Source organism: Protopterus annectens, chromosome 3.part1 (assembly GCF_019279795.1).
Source record: "Protopterus annectens isolate FY-2018-M chromosome 3.part1, PAN1.0, whole genome shotgun sequence".
NCBI classification, from domain to species: domain Eukaryota; kingdom Metazoa; phylum Chordata; order Ceratodontiformes; family Protopteridae; genus Protopterus; species Protopterus annectens.
In genome coordinates this window covers 1,833,279,428-1,833,301,899 of record NC_056732.1, presented here as the reverse complement: position 1 = coordinate 1,833,301,899, position 22,472 = coordinate 1,833,279,428, and the positions used below count along the sequence as shown (strand labels likewise).

Genomic DNA, 22,472 nt, shown 5'->3' with positions numbered 1-22,472 from the left:
TGTGTTTATTAGATGCAAAGTATCATTATGGAAATAAGACAGCACACACAGGTATAACCACATTTATATGTGTTTATGCTGTGGTAGCATTGTCGCCACACAGTAAGACATTGTCCTGTTCGATTCTCAGCTAGAGCATCTTCTGTGTGGAGACATGCGTGAATGGGCGTACCTTCATTGAAGGTTGTGCATCAGGGCCGGCAACTCGGCACATAAAAAATCTACTGCCAATCATTAGCGGACCGGAGTTCCGCTGTGGCGACCCCTAACCGGGAAAAGCCGAAAGACACAACAACAACATATGTGTTTATTAGATACAAAGTATCATTATGTAAATAAGACAGCACACACAGGTCTAACCATATTTATGTGTTTATTAGATACAAAGTATCATTCTGTAAATAACACAGCACACACAGGTATAACCATATTTATATGTGTTTACTAGATACAAAATATCATTATGTAAATGACACAGCACACAGGTATAACCATATCTATATGTGATTACTAGATACAAAGTATAACTGTGGTGGTGGTGCTGCAGTAGCGTTGTCGCCTCATAGCAAGACGTTGTCCCGTTCGATTCTCAGCTAGAGCGTCTTCTGTGTGGAGGCATACGTGAATGGGGCGTGCCTTCGTTGAAGGTTGTGCATCAGGGCTGGTAACCCGCACGTAAAATCCACTACCAATCATTAGCGGACTGGAGTTCCGCTGTGGCGGCCCCTAATCGGGAAAAGCCGAAAGACACAAACAAACTAGATACAAAGTATCATTATGTAAATAACACAGCACACACAGGTATAACCACATTTATATGTGTTTACTAGATACAAAGTATCATTATGTAAATAACACAGCACACACACACAGGTATAACCATATTTATGCGTGTTTACTAGATACAAAGTATTTTAAGAGACAAGTAACAAGAGCTTCAAATTGTTACACTTGATCAAAATCTGTACAATTAGTGGAACATAAGGATGTTGGTAAAACATATAATAAAGTGTGCACATATTAAAATACTGCTAAATGCAAGTTTACAGCCAGTGTGGAAACACATCACTTGCATTCATCAGGGAGACGTTTAATGAGTACTTCTTCTTTAAAGGTACTTAATTGTTGAAGTCTCCTGATAATCTGAAACAATGAGTTCTGGGCTACTGGTGCAAGTTTGGAGAAGGATTTCACATATAATCTTGGAAAATTGTGTCTTTGAAAATAATATTGTCTCTTTTGCAGATGTGCGAAGAGAATAACTTTTTCCTGTGCTGTAGGATACTTGTTAGAAGTGGACAGGAAGAGACTAAGCTTGTAAGGACCCTAGAGTCGTTAGCCTAGTGACAACCTCTGAACCTATGACAGCAGGAGCAGTCTAGTAATTTGAAGGTGACACAAGGCCCTATAATCATTATCCTAGTGACAACCTATGAACCTTCTGAAAGTAACACAAGGCCCTAGTGACAACCTATGAACCTATGATGGTAGGAGTGGTCTAGTAATTTGAAAGTGACACAAAGCCCTAGGGTCGTTACCCTAGTGACAACCTATGAACCTATGACACTAGGAGCAGTCTAGTAATTTGTAAGTGACACAAGGCCCTAGGGTCATTAGCCTAGTGACCACCTATGACAGTAGGCGCAGTCTAGTAAATTGAAAGAGACACAAGGCCCTAGGGTCGTTAGCCTAGTGACAACCTATGATAGTATGAGCGGTCCATTAATTTGAAAGTGACACAAGGCCCTAGGGTCGTTATCCTAGTGACCACCTATGACAGTAGCAGCAGTCTAGTAATTTGAAAGCGACACAAGGCCCTAGGGTCATTAGCCTAGTGACAACCTATGATAGTAGCAGCAGTCTAGTAATTTGGAAGTGACACAAGGCCCTAGGGTCATTAACCTAGTGACCACCTGTGATAAGTAGGAGTAGTCTAATAATCTGAAAGTGACACAAGGCCCTAGGGTCATTACCCTAGTGACACCCTATGAACCTATGATAGTAGCAGCAGTCTAGTAATTTGGAAGTGACACAAGGCCCTAGGGTCATTAACCTAGTGACCACCTGTGACAGTAGGAGCAGTCTAATAATTTGAAAGTGAAATAAGTTGCAGAACAGACCCTGGCAGTTATTGGCAATCAGATGGATTTTTGTACTGGACAAGAATTACATCCTCAAGGGCTACCTAAGGTTACAAATATGCATATCCTACTAATTGTTAATGTTTTTGTACTAAATAAACAGCGATATTCTCAAGCTCATTCACACTTATACGGTGTAGGATGTCACATGTCTACATATCCTACTAATTGTTAATGTTTTTGTACTAAATAACAGCGATGTTCTCTAGCTCATTCACACTTATATGGTGTAGGATGTCACATGTCTACATATCCTACTAATTGTTAATGTTTTTGTACTAAATAACAGCGATATTCTCTAGTTCATTCACACTTATACGGTGTAGGATGTCACATGTCTACATATCCTACTAATTGTTAATGTTTTTGTACTAAATAACAGCGATATTCTCTAGCTCATTCACACTTATACGGTGTAGGATGTCACATGTCTACATATCCTACTAATTGTTAATGTTTTTGTACTAAATAACAGCGATATTCTCTAGCTCATTCACACTTATACAGTGTAGGATGTCACATGTCTACATATCCAACTAATTGTTAATGTTTTTGTACTAAATAACAACGAAATTCTCTAGCTCATTCACACTTATATGGTGTAGGATATCACATGTCTACATATCCTACCAATTGTTAATGTTTTTGTACTAAATAACAGCGATATTCTCTAGCTTATTCACACTTATACAGTGTAGGATGTCACATGTCTACATATCCTACTAATTGTTAATGTTTTTGTACTAAATAGCAGCGATATTCTCGAGTTCATTCACACTTATATGATGTAGGATGTCACATGTCTACATATCCTACTAATTGTTACTGTTTTTGTACTAAATAACAGCGATATTCTCTAGCTCATTCACACTTATACGGTGTAGGATGTCACATATCTACATATCCTACTAATTGTTAATGATTTTGTACTAAATAACATCGATATTCTCTAGCTCATTCACACTTATATGGTGTAGGATGTCACATATCTACATATCCTACTAATTCTTAATGTTTTTGTACTAAATAACAGCGATATTCTCTAGCTCATTCACACTTATACGGTGTAGGATATCACATGTCTAGCAGTCAACACACATCCTTGCATTCCAGAGCATTTTCTAAAAAAAATCAACTTGAAAAGCATATAAAATAAACAAATGTAACTACTTTCTGAACAATAAAAGCTATTAAAACTATAGAAATACAACATTATTAGTAATAAGCATTATTTTCATTGATAATATTCGGTGTATGCAAAGTCTTTCCATAAATACTATAAAATATTAAAATTCCCACAAACGGAGAATTACATGTTTTTGCTAGACTTTCACAAACAAATTGTCATATATTACATTACTGCCTAAACATGTTACTACAATACTTTTGTTGTTCTTCTTTCGGCTTTTCCCGGTTAGGGGTTGCCACAGCGGAACTCCGGTCTGCTAATGATTGGCAGTAGATTATTTTTACGGGTGCCAAGGTGCCAGCTTTACGTCCAACCTTCCGTGAAGGCACGCCCCATTCTACGCATGTCTTTCAAACGGCACTAGACTGTGGGAGGACATGCAGATTCCACACAGAAGGCGCTCCAGCCGAGAATCGAACAGGAGAACCTCTTGCTGTGAGGCAACAATGCTACCGCTTCACCATCGCTGCTTATTACAATACTTTTGTTAACCAGGCATAATCTTTCATATGATGGCAAGAAATTCCTCTCTGAGTGCATATTTACTGAGACATTTCCAGAAATATGAAAACATATAATTAGTCACATAATTAACAATTTAAATAACACTGAATATTTCTCAAGATGTGCAACTTACAGTACAAATATCAAATACAGTTTTCTTCAACTGCATATAAGGTTTTACCTGATACTATGGAGTGAAAATAACGGTAAACAGTATTAGATTTCAGGCATTATCATTTGTAATGCCAGGGCTTTCCTGGTTTCTACGAGATGTAGGTTTAAGTATTTATTTGGTAGAATTATGCTGTTTCTGGGATTATTTGTACGTGTGACAAATGTTAGTTGCTGATCAAGAGGCATTGTTCTCTTTACGATCATTTCCCTTTTTTCCAGTTTTACATGCAGTTGGGGTGTTGCATCATCAGTCAAAATGACCAAATCACTTTGAGTAAATGTTCATTCCAAGGTATCGCTGATCTGTAACTTCTGGCACAGTAAGCCATGAGGTTCAGTAATGCTTAATGACGGGTTTTGGTGTTATTTTTGGTGGGTGCCAAAACACCACTGTTTTTTGTTTTTTATTTCCATTTGATCACTAACTGCATTTCAGTCAATCAGGTCCAAACAGCACTGAAGTCACAGAGACACAGTCAAAGACAATGCTTGTACTCTCACACAACAGCAAAATTATGGAGTGACCTACCCCCTCTATTACACAACTTGATTCCATAAAACCCTTCAAATTCACCTTACAAAGCTTTTTTTAACAATCACATCTGTCCTTGTGCCCAGAACTATAGACCACCATAAACAAATTCTAAGATTCCTGACCATTCAGGTGTTTAGGTAGGTTTCTGGTGAGTACTCCACATATAATGGCTTATGTGCTGAGTGCATGGTTTGCATAGGAGGTCTAGTATGTGAGCTGACAACCTGTTTAATGTTACTGTTCTGTGCACAAAAGAGCAAGGATTCCAGATTCTTAGTATAGAAGCATCTCTCACAACTTGTACTTGAGTGATTTAGGAAAGGGGGGTTGTCAGTGTATATGAGGCAGTCGTTACATTGCCTCAGTTTACCCAGGTCAATCAGGCTGGTAGGACAAATGGAGGGAGACTAACCATCCACAATGCTAGGTTAAATCCTGTTTTCACACTGGGGAGAGAAAAAGGAAGGTTGTGGTATAAATAGGTGCTCTAAACGGGGTCTACACTAATGGGGTGCTCTATAAAGTGTCTATAATAGTGGAGGGTCTCTAATAGTGCAAGGTGAACGTTACATAAAAAGTCATTTTTAGTGTTACCACTCAAACCTTCAAGTTCTAAAAATAAGTTGTGGATCTTACACTCATTGTCCTTAAATAACACTCTCATCAGTTCACATCCATGGTGGTCGAACATGCTAATCAGTTTAGTGTAAAGCTTCAAATCAGGGTCTAATCCACTGGGAAATTTCCATGTCCATAATCCTTTTCAAATTCTATTATTCTTAATACTTTCTAAGAAGAAAGCATTATCAAGCTGTAAGCTACTAGCTTGGTAAACTTCCTCTCAAACTGGTCAAGTTGTTTGAGCAGGGATCCCTTTACCCCCTGATCACCACCTGAACTGCTGAAAGAGAAAGTTTTGAACAACCAGTTATCCAAAGATTAACTGAAATCTTCACATCCTACTCTAATAAAGGCTCCACTACAAACATTTCCTGAAACAGTCAGTCTACATCACCATTATTTCTCAATAAACAATTTGGGCTTTTGCTTAAAGAATCACCTGCACTCTCCTGTACTAGTGACCTCATATTGCTTCCTCTGTGGTCATTCTCAGCACAATAAAACTGAGTTCATCGGCGACATTCATACTTGTAGAACAAGTGTGCAACATATTTTGCACAAATTGGGTAAGGAGGTGAACTACTTGTGTAAATTCAATTCCAATCTTGACAAAATCCACATCAATGGTAGTAGGCACGGCTCCACGGTAACAGTCCGAACCAATTACCAACTCCACTGTGCTTATAGCGCCCAAACTGGCTATCATAATTTGATTTGCAGAATCCCAGTCAATAGTTTATGCTAAAAGGCTAGTAACTCAAAACAACAAAGCAAAATTCACACAAATCTCATTGTATGGATAAATATAGTCACCCAAGGTAACAGTAGAACTAATTTATTTATTTTAGTGCTTTCATCATGCCTAATGACATCATCAGAACTAAAGTTGAACAACAATGTCTTCATTTTATATGAAGTAAAAATACTACAGACTAACAATTAAGTGAATCAATCAATCATAAAGTTAGGTAACAATTACATGCATCAAAAAATGTAAAAAAAAACATTAAAATCACATTCACAAATAAATACCGAATAAAAATATTACTACACAATTTAAACTTTTCCATTTATTCATAGCATAAACAAGTGCTTAAGATAGTATGTTTTTTGTATGTTACAAAAATAAATCTTCACTAAAGTTAAAAGAAACTATTAGCAAGTAGTACAGTGTGTAACAATCAATGGTAATTGTTGCTCAATTTTAGTTCTTGTGAAATCCTTAGACACAGGATGAAACAGTTTAACTAAAGTGAATAAATTAGTTTTACTTTTACCTTTTGGTACATTTATCCACACAATGGGTTTTGCAGGCTTTTTGCTTTGTTGTTTTGAATGAAAGAACTACATTATTGGGCAACCTGCTGATCTTGCCCAGCATTTTACATAGATAAACGGGGTCTATATCATATAATCAAAAACACTATTTGTTGAACGCTAAATGTCGAACGCACATTTCAGCGAAACGTTTCACGGGGAAAAAAAACAAATCAGCCATCATCTGGGATTTGCCCTTTTCCCTACTGTAGTGTGATCTCGGAGTCGGTTTATTTAGTTGGTGGGGTGGGGGGTGGAGCCCCCACATTGTGGGGTGTGGGGGTGTAGCCCCCAGTACAATGGCTTTTATTTGGTGATGTTTTTGTGAAAGTATTTGCTGAAACATTTGCTCGACATTTAGGGTTTTCACTCATTAGTATTCTACTAATAAGCATTCGACTTAGTGTTTTTGATTATATGATACAGACCTGGTAAAAGCATCCATTTGCGTGGGCAACAAATTTATCGACACACCTACGTGCTAAAGTTAATTTTAGATCACACAATTCAAACTGTGTTTAACAAAAGCATTAATTTCAACACATTATTATTACTTTAAAAAATGTACAAGTTAAATTTGCAGGTGTTGACTGGTAAACATGGTTGCTTTATAGAGAATTTGTTTGGGCATCTGAAACTCAGTTTTGGCAAAATATTTAATGAAACAGAATCACAATGCAAGATTGCTTTGTGTCATGTGATTTTAAGTCATGTGATTCAATTTTTGCATCATTGGAGAGGACATTTAATGTGAACTTGCTGTTTCTCAATTTTTTTATTCTAAACATACCTTTCAACGGTCTAGATATTTGGCTCATATTTTTGGCCTGTTCCTCATAAAAAATGTAGACTTCTGGCAAATCAATGAGAACTGAAATCACTAAATAATGACAAACGTTTGAGTTTCAGGTTTCATATCCTCAGAAAAATGTATGCTAACATTAAATATTTTATTATAACCACTTTCTAAGTTTATAACAGTATTTAAAATTTGTCCATACTTTTGGGCTTTTGTCCTCACATTATTTTTGGTCTTGTCCAGATTTTTTATGCTAAGAGATGTATGACGCTAATGGTTGTTTAACAATCAAGACAAATGTGCTCAGTTTTGTAATAAGTCCCACAATACTGAAAATTATGTACAAATATAATATTTAGCCACCTGACTTACATTTAACTGTGGCAGTTGATGTACAGAAGCAATAATTCTCGAGATGGCAGGCATTCTGCATACCTTCTTCTATTTCGTATAGTGTGATTTATTTTCCTTACACTGTTTTACTTGTTTTCTGCTTTTAATTGCATGGTGAGTCACACAGAAATTAGAACAGGTTAATTGCCTGCGAACAAAGGGTGGACCTAGGAACTAAACCTTCTATTTAAGGGGGAAAAACACTCCAAGGCTTTACTAGAAAAGCTCACCCAGACTCTGCCGCAACTTGCTGTGAGGGAAATGTTAGTTTGTTTTTGCTTTCTTGTATTTTGTGACATTTTATTGCTTTACTCTGTTGTATACTGTGATTCATTTTCTTTACACTGTGTTTTACTTGTATTCTGCTTTTAATTGCATATTTAAACTAGGAAAGAGAACCACAGCTATGTCTCTTGTGAGTTGCATATAAATTTAAACTCGATTGTCTTTGCAGTTGCCCACCTCCTATGTTAATTTGATCACATATTCTTTCCCTCTCCACTTTTACTGGTTACTGGCAGTAAGCACAAAATTATCATTCTGTGAAATCACTCCCCTTCAGCTAGTTACATTTACTGGCAGCCCCACAGTTTTCCATAAAACTGTAATGCAAAGTGTCCACCCTTTTCCAATCTATCTTGTTCTTTTAAAATTAGAGCCTCTCCACTTATATAGTTAAAGCTTAAGTTACCCCCTCTTTCATATCTAACTGCTTAGTGCACACTGCAGCTATTAGGATATTAACCCATTTTTCACCAGTTATTGGAAAGCCCACATTCTGCCTCTCAGTAGTCCTCTTGGGATAAGCGTTTCTGTTTCGCTCATGGTGAGAGAAGCAGCAGCACAGGGACATTATTTCCTGGAAACTGCCGATCACCAGAAAGCCTAATAACTGCTTCATAAACACCAGCTTGGGGTTTCTGCTTATACTTTGATCAGGGCCGGTGCTGCATCCATGGGACCCGACAACATCCCAGGCTGCGTTCTACACAAACTACAGAACTGGCACCCCACCTAAGTACCATGTTCAATCACAGCCTCACCTCAGACTTTGTTCCCACTGAATGGTGCACAGCGACAGTTATCCCACTCCACAAAGGGGGAGCCACCATGGATCCCGGAAACTACTGCCCCATTAACCTGATGAGTCAGGTCTGCAAGGCTATAGAACGTATAATCATGGAATGTATAAACAATGACATTGGTAATCTCCAAACTCTGGACCCCACCCAGTTCGGGTTTGTAAAAGGCAGATCATGTCTCCTAAACCTGATAGACTTCTTTGAAGCAGTCACCAAAGCCATAGATGAGGGTAAGGTAGTTCATACAACCTATCTAGATCTCGCCAAGGCTTTCAACACCCCCCCCCCACTCTGGAATTATAGATAAACTCATGAAATTAGGTATAACTCTCTATGTCACAAGATGGGTTGCCAACTGGCTCACTGACAGAACCCACACTGTAAAAGTAGCAGACTCCAAATCCGACTTCAGACCAGTGACAAGTGGAGTACCAGAGGGTTCATCCTGGGTCCTATCCTGTTTGGTGTCTACTTCTAAGAAGTACAGGCTAACACAGAAGGTCTTTGGCTAACGAAGTTCGCAGATGACTGCAAACTAGGAGTCATAATCAAAATGCCTAACGATATGGATATCCTACAAAAGGGCCTCACTGAGACAGATGCATGGTGTCAAAGCCATGGCCTCAAGCTCAATGCCAAAAAGTGCATTGTCATCTCTTTTGGTAAAATCTTTGTACCCATGAACTACCACATAGGCGGTAGTCTACTTGAAAGTGTGATAAGAGACCTTGGGACACAAGTGAACAGTATTCTCTCCCTTGATAATCACATCACCACAGTAGTCAGGAAATCTTTCTACATGGCACACCTCATCACAGAAGGTTCCTCATCCAGGAAAAAAGAGGTCATTGCTCCCCTCTACTCATCACTCATTAGACCCATTATAGAGTACAACGCCTCTTTTGGTATGTACCTCACAAGACATCTACAACAACTGGAAAGACCACAGAAATACCTCACAAAGAGGATTACTGGTCTCAAACAGATGCCCTACGCAGACCATCTCAAACAATTCCAGCTTTACTCCGTCGCATATCAGCTACTCAGAGGCGATCTCCACCTAACATACAAAGCTATGTCAAACCCAGAGCTGTTGGACATGCTCCACTTAAAGAAATCCTAATTCCACCGAGCTACACACTCTAGGGAGCTAAATCTTGTCACTACAATAAACAGAACATGCTGGAGGGATAGATTCCTGTCCCAGAGACTTCCCATGCTCTGGAACAAACTACCTATCTACATCAAACAAAGCTCCTCATTAGCACTCTTCAAGAAAAAGCTTGATGATTGGATGGGAGACAGGAAATTCACCCTGGGGATCACTTCTGTGGCTGTGCTCGACAGGGCCACAGGAAAATAATTTTCTTGGGTGGCAAAGCCAGGGTACCTTTTTGACTAGGCTTATATAGGCCCTAGAGCCGATAGCTTAGTACCTACCTATGAACCTATAAGCATTTGGAAAGCCCCCATCAAGTTTCAAGTTGGGGGCCCTACCCAGGAGAATATAAAAATTGTTACCATATTGCAGTCACACCCCTTTCTCTGTCCAGCTCATCAAGCACCATTTAACGATCTCTATAGTGTTACTTCATTCAGCTCATTAATAACTGAAGTGGACTAAAACTAAATGCTAAGAAATGCATATAACAGTATACTTTGGGAAGTCATCCACCCAAGATAACTAACATATTGACAACACATCCCTTAGAGATGACCCAGTAGTCATGGATGTAGGGACACATAGACAGTAATCTAGCCTTTGACCATCATGTATCTACAGCAGGAGGAACTCATTCTATGCTGCACAACTTATAAACAAAGTTATGGCATCTAGGTCCAAGGAAGTCATTGTTCCACTGTACTCAGCATTCATCAGCCCTATCAATGAATACAATGCTCCCTTTGGTATGTAACTAACCATCCATATCCAACAACTGGAATGTCCACAGAGGTTCTTCACTAGAAGAATACAGGGCAAAAGTAACATGTCCAATGCAGACCACCACAAGGCCCTATCCCTGTATGCTATCTCCTACAGGCTGTTGAGAGGAGATCTAAGCCTGTCATACAAGGTATTGTCAGACCCACCCTGGTGGACCTCCTGCATGTCCACATAACACACAGCACCAGAATTACCCATTCTAAAGACTTAAACCTTGCCTGCGATATAAATAGGACCTGCTGGAAAGACAGGTATGCATCCCACAGACTACCCCTGCTCTGAAACCCATTTCCCACCATGAGAAGGAGAGTTCCTCCCTAACACTATTCAAGTATAACTTGGGCAACTGGGTGTGGAACAGGAAATTCATCCCTGCTTTGGCACCTATGTCTGTAATGGACAAAGGCAGCCAGTAAATGGTTCATCTCCCAGGCCCCTGCTTGTAAATGTTTCATCTCCCAAGTTCATGCTTACACTTATCAAGGGTAGAAGAACTTGTCAGAGATTTGGGATGTATGGCTAGGTTTAAAGAGGTGCTTGTGGTTGTTAGCCTAGTAAACACCTATGAAGATATTACAAGAAAATAACAGACCACCCAGTGGTGTTGTAAGATCCAGTGTTGCAGGCACACGGCCTCCAGTCCCTACCAGGTTATTTCCCTGTACCATCTACCATGGAGGGCATTATTACAATTATAAAATTGGCTGTTAAATTGTTTTGTGCTTTCTTAGTGTAAATACATATATATATATATATATATATATATATATATATTTATTTATATTACTGATGCAAAATAGCTTCTCTACCTCATATGCCAGTTAGTGTACAATATGTAATTGTTGGAAGTATTTTTACATTCACAAAAATAACATGTAAATATTTAAGTACTGATTGTACTGTCTGCCAAGTGCGCTTGCACACACACGCAATGTCACAAGTGCATACACACAAACACACGAGTGCTCTTGGCTGTGTTCACCTCAGAAGTACAATTGTGAGCAAATGAATAAGTGCATAAATAGTAACCAAAGTAATATTAACTTAGCTCACTGCTGTCGGGCATGTGCATTACAACTCCCCCACTGAGACAGACTCGCACACAAACACTCAAATGTAGCCACAATCTTTTTACTGTGTGCAGCACAGATGTCTGTGATCAAATGAAAGAGTTAATGCAAACGTACTAGCCAGTATAATATATTTCATCCCATTGCTGCTAGATGTACACAGTGCAAAGCATTACAAGACACGGCCATATGACTACACACACACAAACACAGCACCTCATAACCACTAATGCTGTAATCACTTGTCTTAGTTCTTTTTTTTTCTCCTGTTCATTAACCATGTTTTTTTTAAGAGCCATACTTAGCAAGCAGAAAGGAAATGGTAGCTACTGTAGAAGATTTCAGTAATGGCATATGGACTTTGCGCCATAAACAAGTGACTTTGTTTTTACCAGACTCTCCTGATCTATTAATTCTCCCCTCTGTAACACACTGAGTACTCAGTGAGGTCCAATGAGCCCCTGAACCGTTAATTCTCCCCTCTGTAACACACTGAGTACTCAGTGAGGTCCAATGAGCCTTCAAGTCCATTTTCTAAACACTAAATAAATACACAGTATTATCATGGTGTGATCTGGGTCACAAATCAAGAGACACTTTAGAGGAGTCCGTTACCAAATTAACAAATATAAATACATAAAAAGAAAATTAAAAGTGACATTTTAAACAACATGACCAAGGCAAATGAAGAACAGCAAAAAAAAAGTTATGCCATAATCACAACGCCCATTACTTTGTAGGTGATTAATGCTGTCTTCAGTCCGTTTCTCTGAGCTACAACACACCTTATATGGGAGAAACTATTTCCATCTGGGAAAACAATACTTAGTATCACCAAATTTATTTTTGGATTAGTCAAAGAGACCAACTTACCAAATGATGTCTTCAGCTGAAGTAATTTGTCTCCATTTGATGGCATCAGAAAATTATAAAAAGGTTGTAGACAAAATGCATTTATATTAGTAAAATGATCAAATTCTAACAAATGTAGGTCGCACATGACATGACAACGGTGTGTCTTGCCACAAAGACCAGCAAAGAATAGAGCTATTTTATTTTAAACCTTCTTGGGTTTAGGTTGAAGGGATGCCAACAGCCCCTTAAGAAGCTAGGCAGAGTATAGAACAGATGGGGACAAGTATGAATTTGGAGTAGAAATTCTAGCTTTATAAGGGGTGGTTCAGTTTTCTAGAATATTCCACGTTTCAGGTTGGTGCTGATAACATTATTTACATGTACATCAAAGTTTTAACTGGTTGTAAAGAAAACCGTCAAGATGTTTTGTGAAGCTGACTTCATCAACTGGAGAGGAGTCTAAGTAATATAATGACTTAATTCAATCTAAATTGAACACAGATGAAAATATTTTGATCAAACAGAGCTATTCTGCTGACCACTTTCATTGTACAAAGGTATGAAGCTCTGACTGTGACCTAAACAATCTGTGTTTGATTAGTGGCATGACTGATGGAAAAAATGGCCCAGGAATGATGGAAGCGAGTGGTCACTGCCAGATTGCCCATCCTGAGCATACAGGGGTGGCTCTAGCTCTCTGCTTGGGTGACACCTAGTGAAAGCATTAGCTGTTATACTGACGTAGCATAAGGTTGCTGACCACATCTGTCCAAGCAGGGCCTTGCACAGAAACAGCCCTTGGGAATAGCACATGTGTAGAGGCACACATGCCACCCTGAAGTAGGCAGCACCGTGGAGTTCAAGGAAGCTTTTGCATAGATTCTGAGCTCCAGGGGGGAGGACAAGTCACTCCACTAGATCCAAAGTTATCTCACATCCCATCAAGCCAACTCTGACCAAAGGAAAAGCAAATGGGCTAATAGGGCTACCCAGGCAGAAACAAATAGGTTGAAGAATTCTTGCTAGCCTGAGCATGTCCGGCTCAAACCACTGATGGAATGAATGAGCCACATGAGTGGAGTTAGAGCAGTCACTAGGCAGGTCTTTGAAGGTAAGGGACAGAAGAAGGGGGGAATACAGTCGCACAGTTGTTCAGCCAGAACTTGGGTATGAACAATATGAATTTTGTTCTCCTGGTGTTAAGATATAGTCTGAGGCAGTGAGTCTTGTTTGCAAGGTATGAATATTATTTTATAGTTTGTAATCAATAATATTATTTGCTGAAAAAAACAGCAGTCAGTCTACTGAATAAGGATTGAGATTATATAGTAATTTAATGGTTTCATTAACATAACTTGTGAACTTTAGTGGCCCAGCACAGTTCTTGATGAATACTAACATCCACAGACAGGAATGGACAGACGGTATCATTCTGCCCCTGCAATACTACAATGAATACCGGTTTCCAAAAGAACAAAAAAGCCCTTCCGTCACAGAGTGACTGATAAGGTATGTTGACAGGTTAGGCTAGTGAACTAGATGAAAACTTCAGGAGTTCTAATGAGAGACTGCTGGGAACAACATAAACACATTTTACTTCATTCAAAAATGTCTTCAAGTCATCAGGGACTGTATGGGGAGTGAAGGCCTTCAAAGAAGTTACTTGAATTATTACTCACATTTTTTTTTCCCCTGATGGACTCACAGAAGTGATTAACAAAATAAGTCATTGCTAACTAAGAACTCAAGTTTAGGCAAGATCTTTACATGGTGTTTCTCTAGTATTATACTGGGTACAGACAGCTAGGCTTATAAAGACCTTTGCGTCAATAGGATAGGACCTACCTATGAACCAACAGAATAGTGATTCTCCCTATAGGAGCAGGGTGCATGGTGGGTATGCATACCTCCAGATCCTGGTTCTAATCCTGTTTCAGTCACAGATACTGTTCGCTGAGTTCAAGGATAGCAGCAGCTGGTATACAGCATGTAGTAATAAAGTCGAAAATTACATCTCCCCAAAAAATACCAACTACCCCCTGTGGCAATGTCCCTTCCTTCCAACTTCCCAGTTCTGTACCTTTCGCATGTATCAGCACTGACTGTTGTGTTCAGGGATGCAAAATGCTGCCACACAAAATGCAAAGTTAAAATAACAGTATCTGCACACACTTTAAGGTCCCACTGCAGCAATGCTGTTAAATCACTTACCTCCAGCTTCATAGCTCTAACCTTGTTTCGGACATCAACAATGATGGTTGTGTTTAAAGAATGAACTTCTAAGTTCAAAAGAACAGATTCTGCAAACTAAACAGTCAGTTCTGAAACTTAAACTGCCTCACATTCCAGGAAATACAGCTTGACTCATTAATATTCAAGATCCAGAGATCTAAAGGAGGAGCAAAAAGAAAGGGTTTATAAATAAATGATAAGGCAGTCTTTCAGATAAAACTGTTTTGTCAAGATTTACTGAACAATTTATACATTTTACAACAGCTAGTAAAATGAAATACTGCAGTTCTGTACAGTAAACAGCCAAGAAAAAAAGAACAAAAGCAGTAAGTTAGGCACAAAAATAATCTCTAAGTGAAAGGCTATAATGCTGTCATTACATTGTTCGCTACATTTATCACTCTCACACTATCTCTGTTTCAGCCCTGTGCTTGTGCTGTTTGCACAGCAAATCTATTCAGCATACATCCTCAGCCATAATTATTTATCTTCAGATTTAGACTTGATCAGTCAAGATTATAAAGTCCTTCATAAAGCAAAGTCATGGGTACAAAATGATCAAATCAATAGTCAGTAAAAAGATAAATATCAACTTTGTGAGTGATAGAGACCACTGAAATCATTTGAATACTAACATAATAAGAAGCACTCTGCCCAGGTTATAGATCCTATTCTGTTTATTTTGGTTCTGCTTTGACAGCTTTTATATACAGTATTTACTAAATTCAGCTCCACAGAACACTGTAGTTATTTCACAACTATTCGGACATAAATACCACCATTTTTATTGAAACCACTTTCCATTTTGGTGTAGGCACAATATAAACCAAGTCAAATGTCCTTTCTACTTCTCACACTTACTACAAAATAAATAAATGAATAAAACAAAGGAGTGGTACAATAAAAATACATACATTAATAAAGCAAAGGAGCAATGCAATAAAAATAAACAAATAAATCAAAGAGCTGTTACAATAAATAAAAACAAACAAAACAAAGGAGCAGTACAATAAAAATACATACATTAATAAAACAAAGGAGCAATGCAATAAAAAACAAATCAAAAGAGCCGTTTCAAAAGTAGCAGTAAAATAAAAAATAAGTGAATAAAACAAAGGAGCAGTACAATAAAAATAAAAAATTAATAAAACAAAGGAGTAATGCAATAAAATAGATAAATGCTATTTCAATAAAAAAAAGGAACGGGCAGTAAAATATAAATAAGTAAATGAATAAAACAAAGGAACAGTACTATACAATCCAGTCTGTCTGCAGCCATGTACAGTTGTAATGATATGAAATGTCCTTCTATATCACTGCTGCAGTACCCAAAACAGAAGGGCTCTCCTAAGCATGGCAGGCCAACATTCAGCCAGTATATAAAAGCCTAATGATTTTGTATGAGCTGTACATCACGTTTATTATCCCCACACAGAACGTAGGACATAAAAGGGACACAAGGATGCAACTATCTAGAACTTCTTTGTGTCAGAGCTGAACCCTGTTTTTGCAGGTTGGTCTTCCACACCAGTTTTGTTACTGAATACTTAGCCACCAGATAAGTGTCCTGTTGGAGTTGTACTTTTATTTATCTTCTTGGTCTTGGATTTTATTTTGCTACTTAGAGTTCAAGGACCATTATGAACACTGTCTTTTTTGTTTGGATGTTTCACACGACCATACCTCTTGTAGAATCTGTAAGGCATTTATGCCTAAGACACTCAGAAGCCTTTTATCTTCCATGGCCATTTATCTTGAAAACGAACAGCTTTAACAAATAGCCCAGGGTGCCATGGCAGAATCCATTAACCCTGAGATACTCCTGCTAGGTAAGAAGGCAGCCAAGAAGTCTTGGATGGATTCTTTAGCTGTCCAGCCTCCACCGGACATCCTCTAGAAGCAGATAATAGCTCTGTAGGTCATTTGGCATCTATGTCGATTCCTCTGTTATGGCCCTATTAGAGGCCAGCATGAACCCATCCTTCTGCACTTCCTCTGGGGCTTTGTAGGCATCTGCTCCAGACATCAAGGGGGAACCATGGTTGATTATTTCAAGACCTAGAGGGATTCTGCAGATACTGGTCTGGGAGGAGGTTCTGCGTTCTCTTATCAAATCTCGCCAAATGTCGGAACCTCCGCTAGTTGTTAGGGCTGATGTTCTTGCAAGAAAAGACCAAAACTGAAGCATGTTTCAGTCCATCCTAAGGATCCTCAAAGGGAATGGCAAGAGTTTACTCAGCACTTGTTTTCTGCCTTAATGGCCCTAAAGCCTTCTGAAGTGGTTTCAGTACCCACTCCTCCTTGGACCTCTACCCCTTCTAAATGGCTCAGTGAACTGGATTCCTCAGATGAGAATTCAGTGTTTGATGAGGGAGCTTTGTCCTATTCTTCACAGATACCTTCGCCTTTGGGTTATGGTCTCTTAGCCCTAAGCTTCCTTTTGAGGAATTGTCTTCTGGGAACACAATTGCCAGGATGATGGATTCCTTTAAGTGGGATTCTTCTCAACTGTCTGACATTCAAAGAAATATTAGGAGTTTCTTCAGGTAGATACTCTTACTCCAGATGCAGTTCCTCCCGTGTTGGCTGCCATGTTAGCTACTTCAATTGCTGCTTCCAAGCCTCTTGATTCTCAGCCTCCTGCTCCTAAGAAACCTGATAGGTTCTATAAAGTTCCTGAGGATTGTCAATTTTACTTTGGCCTTTAGGGCTATTAATTACCAAACCCACAAGACCAGGTATGCTCAGGCCTTGATTACTGAGGCTTATCAGGTTACTTCTGACCTTCGTGATTCTGACGGCAAATCCTCTGCTTTATCTTTTTCAGGTAGTGTAGCTATGATGTTGCTGATGCCTCTTCTAGGGCTGCGGCTTTTGGGTCTCTCATGAGGTGTTATTCTTGGCTTTGTTTTCAATCTCTGCCTGAGGGCATTAAAGCCAAGTTGCCAGATGCTCCTTTCGATAATAAACGTCTTTTTGGTACTGTTGCTGCGGACATGTTTAAGTCTTTTTAAGCGAAAGGCAAAGCCTTGTGGCACCTTAAACATATTTTTGTCTCTCCTATCCCTAGGTTCCACTGGAATTATCCTTCTATATCTGCTTTTACTCACAGGCAACCCCGCCAAGCCTCCAAGGGCAGGAAGAGTGGGAAGCAGGCCCTCTCTGCTAAGGCTTCTCAGATTTTTTTGGCCCAGAAGCTTCCTTTTTCTGATAAGCCTGCTTTTCTTTGACAATTCACCCCCTTCTTTTAGACTAGGTTCCTTTGTCCCTTCAACTTTCCATTTGTCTTCCAATTTGGTGTCTCATCACTTCAAACTCTTGGGTTCTTTCTATCATCCGTCAGGGTTACTTCATGGTATGGAAGTCTATCCGTCCTTTTTCAGAGATTCCTCAACTTCCTCATGTCCCAGAGGTTCTAGAGTCACCAGTAAACCAAGCAACCATTTAATCTGTTCCCCTTTCCCAAGTGGGAAAGGGTTTATATTCCAGGGTGTTCCTGGTTCCTCAAAAGGAGGGCACTTTGAGATCTGTTCGGGATCTCTCCCAGCTCAACACCTTTCTCAAGGTCCCTTATTTTCTTATGCTTACTCTTCAAACCCAGTTTCCTCTTTTGTTACCCCAGGCTTTTCTGTTGTCCTTGGATATGAAGGATGCTTACCTGCATATCTCTGTTCACCCTCTTTTCAGGAATTTTTTACATTTCTCTGTTTCTTCCTTTCATTTTCAGTTTTCTGTTTTGCCCTTTGGTCTCTCTATTGCCCAAAAGATATTTACAAAATGCCTAGCTCCTGTGATTACCTTCTGCAGGCTCCAAGGCATTCAGATTTTCCCTTATCTGGATGACCTGTTGCTTCATGTGCCTTCTCCTAGTTGCCTGTTACAGGATCTGAAGTTCACCATCTCTCTTCTTCAAAGTCTGGGGTTTACTATCAACTTCCAAAAGTCCACCCTGATTCACTCTCAGGATCATATGTTTCTTGGATGCGGGATTCAGACAGTGACAATGCTGGCCTCTCTTCTGCCTCCAAAATTTTGTCACTGACAACCTTCTTTCAGCCAATTCTTCCTCTGTCATGCCAGCCAGGGAGTTTCTTCAAGCTCTGAGATTCATGGCCTCTTCTACTCCAATGTTTCCTCTGGCCAGATTGCATATGTGGAAGCTTCAGTGGTACCTCAAGTCAGTTTGGCTAAAGCATTGTCACCCTCTGAATTTCAGTGTACCTCTAAAGAAGGAATTTGAGGGGTGGGGGCAACAGTTTGCTCTCACTCCAGGCCTGCTCTTTCATAGTCCAGCCCCTTCTCAAGAACTGTTCAACAATGCCTCAGACATGGGGTAGGGGGCTTCTTTTGGTCATCTGAAAGTTCAGGGTCTTTAGCCTTTTTATTAGAAGTCAGACTATGTCAACATCAAAGAGCTGATAGTTCTGATTCTGGCCCTTCAAGCTTTTCACCCCATGTTCTCTTTGGACACCTTGAAGGTACACACAGACAGCACTACAGTGACGTGGTATGGCAAAAAGCAGGGGGGCACAACATCTTACCTCCTCTGCAGGAAGATGCTTCAGGCTTGGGAGGTAGCTCTCAGAAATCAGTTAATGCTTCCTGCAGTATACATTCCTTCAGAGCATAGTTTAGTGGCAGACTCTCTGAGCAGGTCCAAAACACAGACTCACAAATGGATGCTTCACAGAGATGTGTTTCTGGATATTATCCATCAGTGGAGTATTTTTTTCTGTTCCAGAGTTCCATGCCATCCGGCATGGAAGATGGACACCCTTTCTTTTCCTTGGAAGGGGGTGTTTCTTTATGCTTTCCCTCCCCTTCCTCTACTTCCAAGAGTCCTTCAGAAGATTCAGCTGAACTCCCCAAAAATCTTGCTAGTTACTCCCTTTTGGCCAAGACAGCACTGGTTCCCCTCTTAATGCATCTGGCTAGGAGCAATCACCAGAAGTTACCGCACCAATTGGATCTCCTCACACAGAGCAAGGGGTCTCTCATCCATCCTCACTTGTCCACACTTCAACTCTCACTGCAGTTGATATGGTTTTGATCCCTTTCCGGCACCTCTTTTTCTGAGGATTTGCTCGGGATTTTACAGGACGCAAGGAAACCCTCAACCAGAAACTCTTACATGTCCAAATGGAAAACAATTTCTGCATGGTGTCATGCTCATAACCAGGACAGAAGGACCATTTGTCAGTCATTTCTACTTGTCTGCTCTTCAGTCCAACTTTGCCTTCTTGTTTTGAGGTCAAACAATTTCTTAAAGGTTTCCTGCATATTAGGCTTCTGAGGAAACATTCTCCTTTTTGGGACCTTAATTTCATTTTGGAAAAATTGACTTCAGCTCCTTTTGAGCCTGCAGATTCTGCTTCTTTGCAACATTGCACCTGGAAGACAGTTTTGTTGCTGGATCGGACTTCTGCTCAGAGGGTTTCTGAGCTCCAAGCCCTTAAGGCCATTCTTCCTTATTTGATTTTTCACAGGGACAGGGTGTCCCTTCATACTAATCCTTCTTTTATACCCAAGGTAGTACATATGAGTTGTTCTTGAATCAGTCAGTACAACTCTCTTCCTTTTTACCTTCTCTTCAGTCTGCTAGTGGGAGGGTCTTACATGCCTTAAATGTCCACATACAGCTCAGGGACTATTTGGATAAAAATAAGACCATTCATAAGTCTGATCAGCTTTTTGTTTCCTTTCACCCCAGGGCATTGTGTTTGGTTGTTTCTAAGAAAAAAAAATCCCCTCCTGGATATCAAAGGTGATTTCCTTTTAGGTTAATAGGTGATAAGTGTAAGTATGGGACTGGGAGATGAACCATTTACAGGTTACCTCTTTGCATCAGTGACATAGGTGCCAAACCAGGGATGAATTTCCAGTTTCCCATCCAATTGTCCAAGTTGCACTTGAATTGGATTAGGGAGGAGCTCTGCTTCACATGGATGGGGAGCCTGTTCCACAGACAGAGTAGTCTCTGGGATACATACCTATCTCTCCAGCAGGTCCTATTTATATCACAGGCACGGTTTAAGTATTTAAAATATGTAATTATGGTAGGCTATGCAGAAGGTCCATCAGAGTGGGGTCTGACAATGCCCTGTATGCCAGGCATAGATCTCCCCTTAAAAGCCTGTAGGAGACAGAATACAGGGATAGAGCCTCGAGGTAGTCTGCATAGGACATATTACTTACGCCCTATATACTTTTAGTGAGGAAGCTCTGTGAACGTTCCATTTGTTGGATATGCCTGATTAGGTACATACCAAAGGGGGGCACTGTACTCAGTAATTGGTCTAATGAATACTGAATACAGTGGAACAATGACTTCCTTGGACTTAGATGCCATACCTTTGTTTATAAGCTGCGCAACATAGAATGATTTCCTCACCACTGTAGACACATGATGATCAAAGGCTAGATTACTATTTATGTATGTCCCTAAGTCCCTGACTACTGGGTCAACTCTAAGGGGGGTGTTGTCAATACGATAGTTACCAAGGATGGATGACTTCCCAAAGAATACTATTATGCATTTCTTGGCATTTAGTTTTTAGTCCATGAATCTGACACCAGTTGTTTGTCTGTGTCAGCCCTTCCTGGAGAACATTTGTATCAGTGTGAGATTCAAGGACAGCTCCTAATTTGCAATCATCTGCACATTTAATCAGCCAGAGACCACTGACACTGGCCTTGACTTCTGAGAAGTAAATGCCAAAAAGGAGCGGTCCAAGGTCTGATCCCTGAGGGACTCTACTTGTGACTGGCCTCTTTGTAGAGGTGAAATCCCCAATTCTAACTTCCTAGGTCCTGTCTGTGATCCATTTGGCTGTCCACCGGGTGACATAGGTGTTTGTATCTAACCACTTGAGTTTGTCAACAATGCCAGAGTAGGGTATTGTATCAAATGCCTTGGCCACATCAAGGTAGGCAGTGTGAACGATTTTGCCCTCATCCATTGCTTTGGTGACCTTCTCAAAGAAGTCCACCAGGTTGAGTAAGCATGATCTGACCTTGACGAAGCCAAACTGGGTTGGGTCCAATGTCTGGAGGTTTACTATATCTCTATTGATCATCTCCATGACAATTCTTTCCATGGCTTTACATATAAGACTAGTGAGACTTATGAGTGTGTAATTTCCAGGATCTGTAGATGGCCCACTTTTGTGCAGAGGGATGACTGCTGCCTTTCTCCATTCATGAGGCATGAAGCCTGTTTAGAGGCTACAGTTAAATAGTAATTCCAGAACCCCCTGATAGGTCATATTTCATGCTATTTAGAAGACATCCTGGGATACGTTTTGGGCCCATTGATGCAGTGTTCTTTGGCTTAGACAGAGCATTAAGGACCTGTTCCCTAGTGATAGTAGGGGGGGAGTTATATTTGATGATATTTCCTGAGGGCAGCTTGCGGAGGAGCGAGGAGTAAAGTTGGAGCTTAATTTATCAGCCAGAAGGTTTGCTATATCTTCTGGCTCAGTATAGGTGGCTCCATTTACAATGAGTTCTGCACACAATTGTTTATTGCTTTTGAGGTTGCAGACATAGCTAAAGAATGCTTTGGGGTTGTCCTTGGCCTGGGAGGCCGAACATACCTCAGATTTGGCTTTGGTAG

General features: G+C 39.9%; 1 protein-coding gene across 2 annotated transcripts in view; it reads right to left on the bottom strand.

The window, feature by feature from the left end:
- LOC122798724 (gastrula zinc finger protein XlCGF26.1-like) overlaps positions 1-22,472 on the bottom strand; it is a 135,609-nt gene that overhangs the window by 97,055 nt on the left and 16,082 nt on the right. Inside the window, exon 1 of one of the 2 annotated variants that reach the window (XM_044067823.1) lies at positions 14,837-14,956. The exons of the other annotated variant lie outside the window; for it this stretch is intronic. Within the exon in view, the coding sequence (XP_043923758.1) occupies positions 14,837-14,848 (12 nt within the window). The 5' untranslated portion in view covers positions 14,849-14,956. Of the gene's footprint in view, positions 1-14,836; positions 14,957-22,472 lie in introns of those variants that run through there. 2 annotated transcript variants of the gene reach the window in all.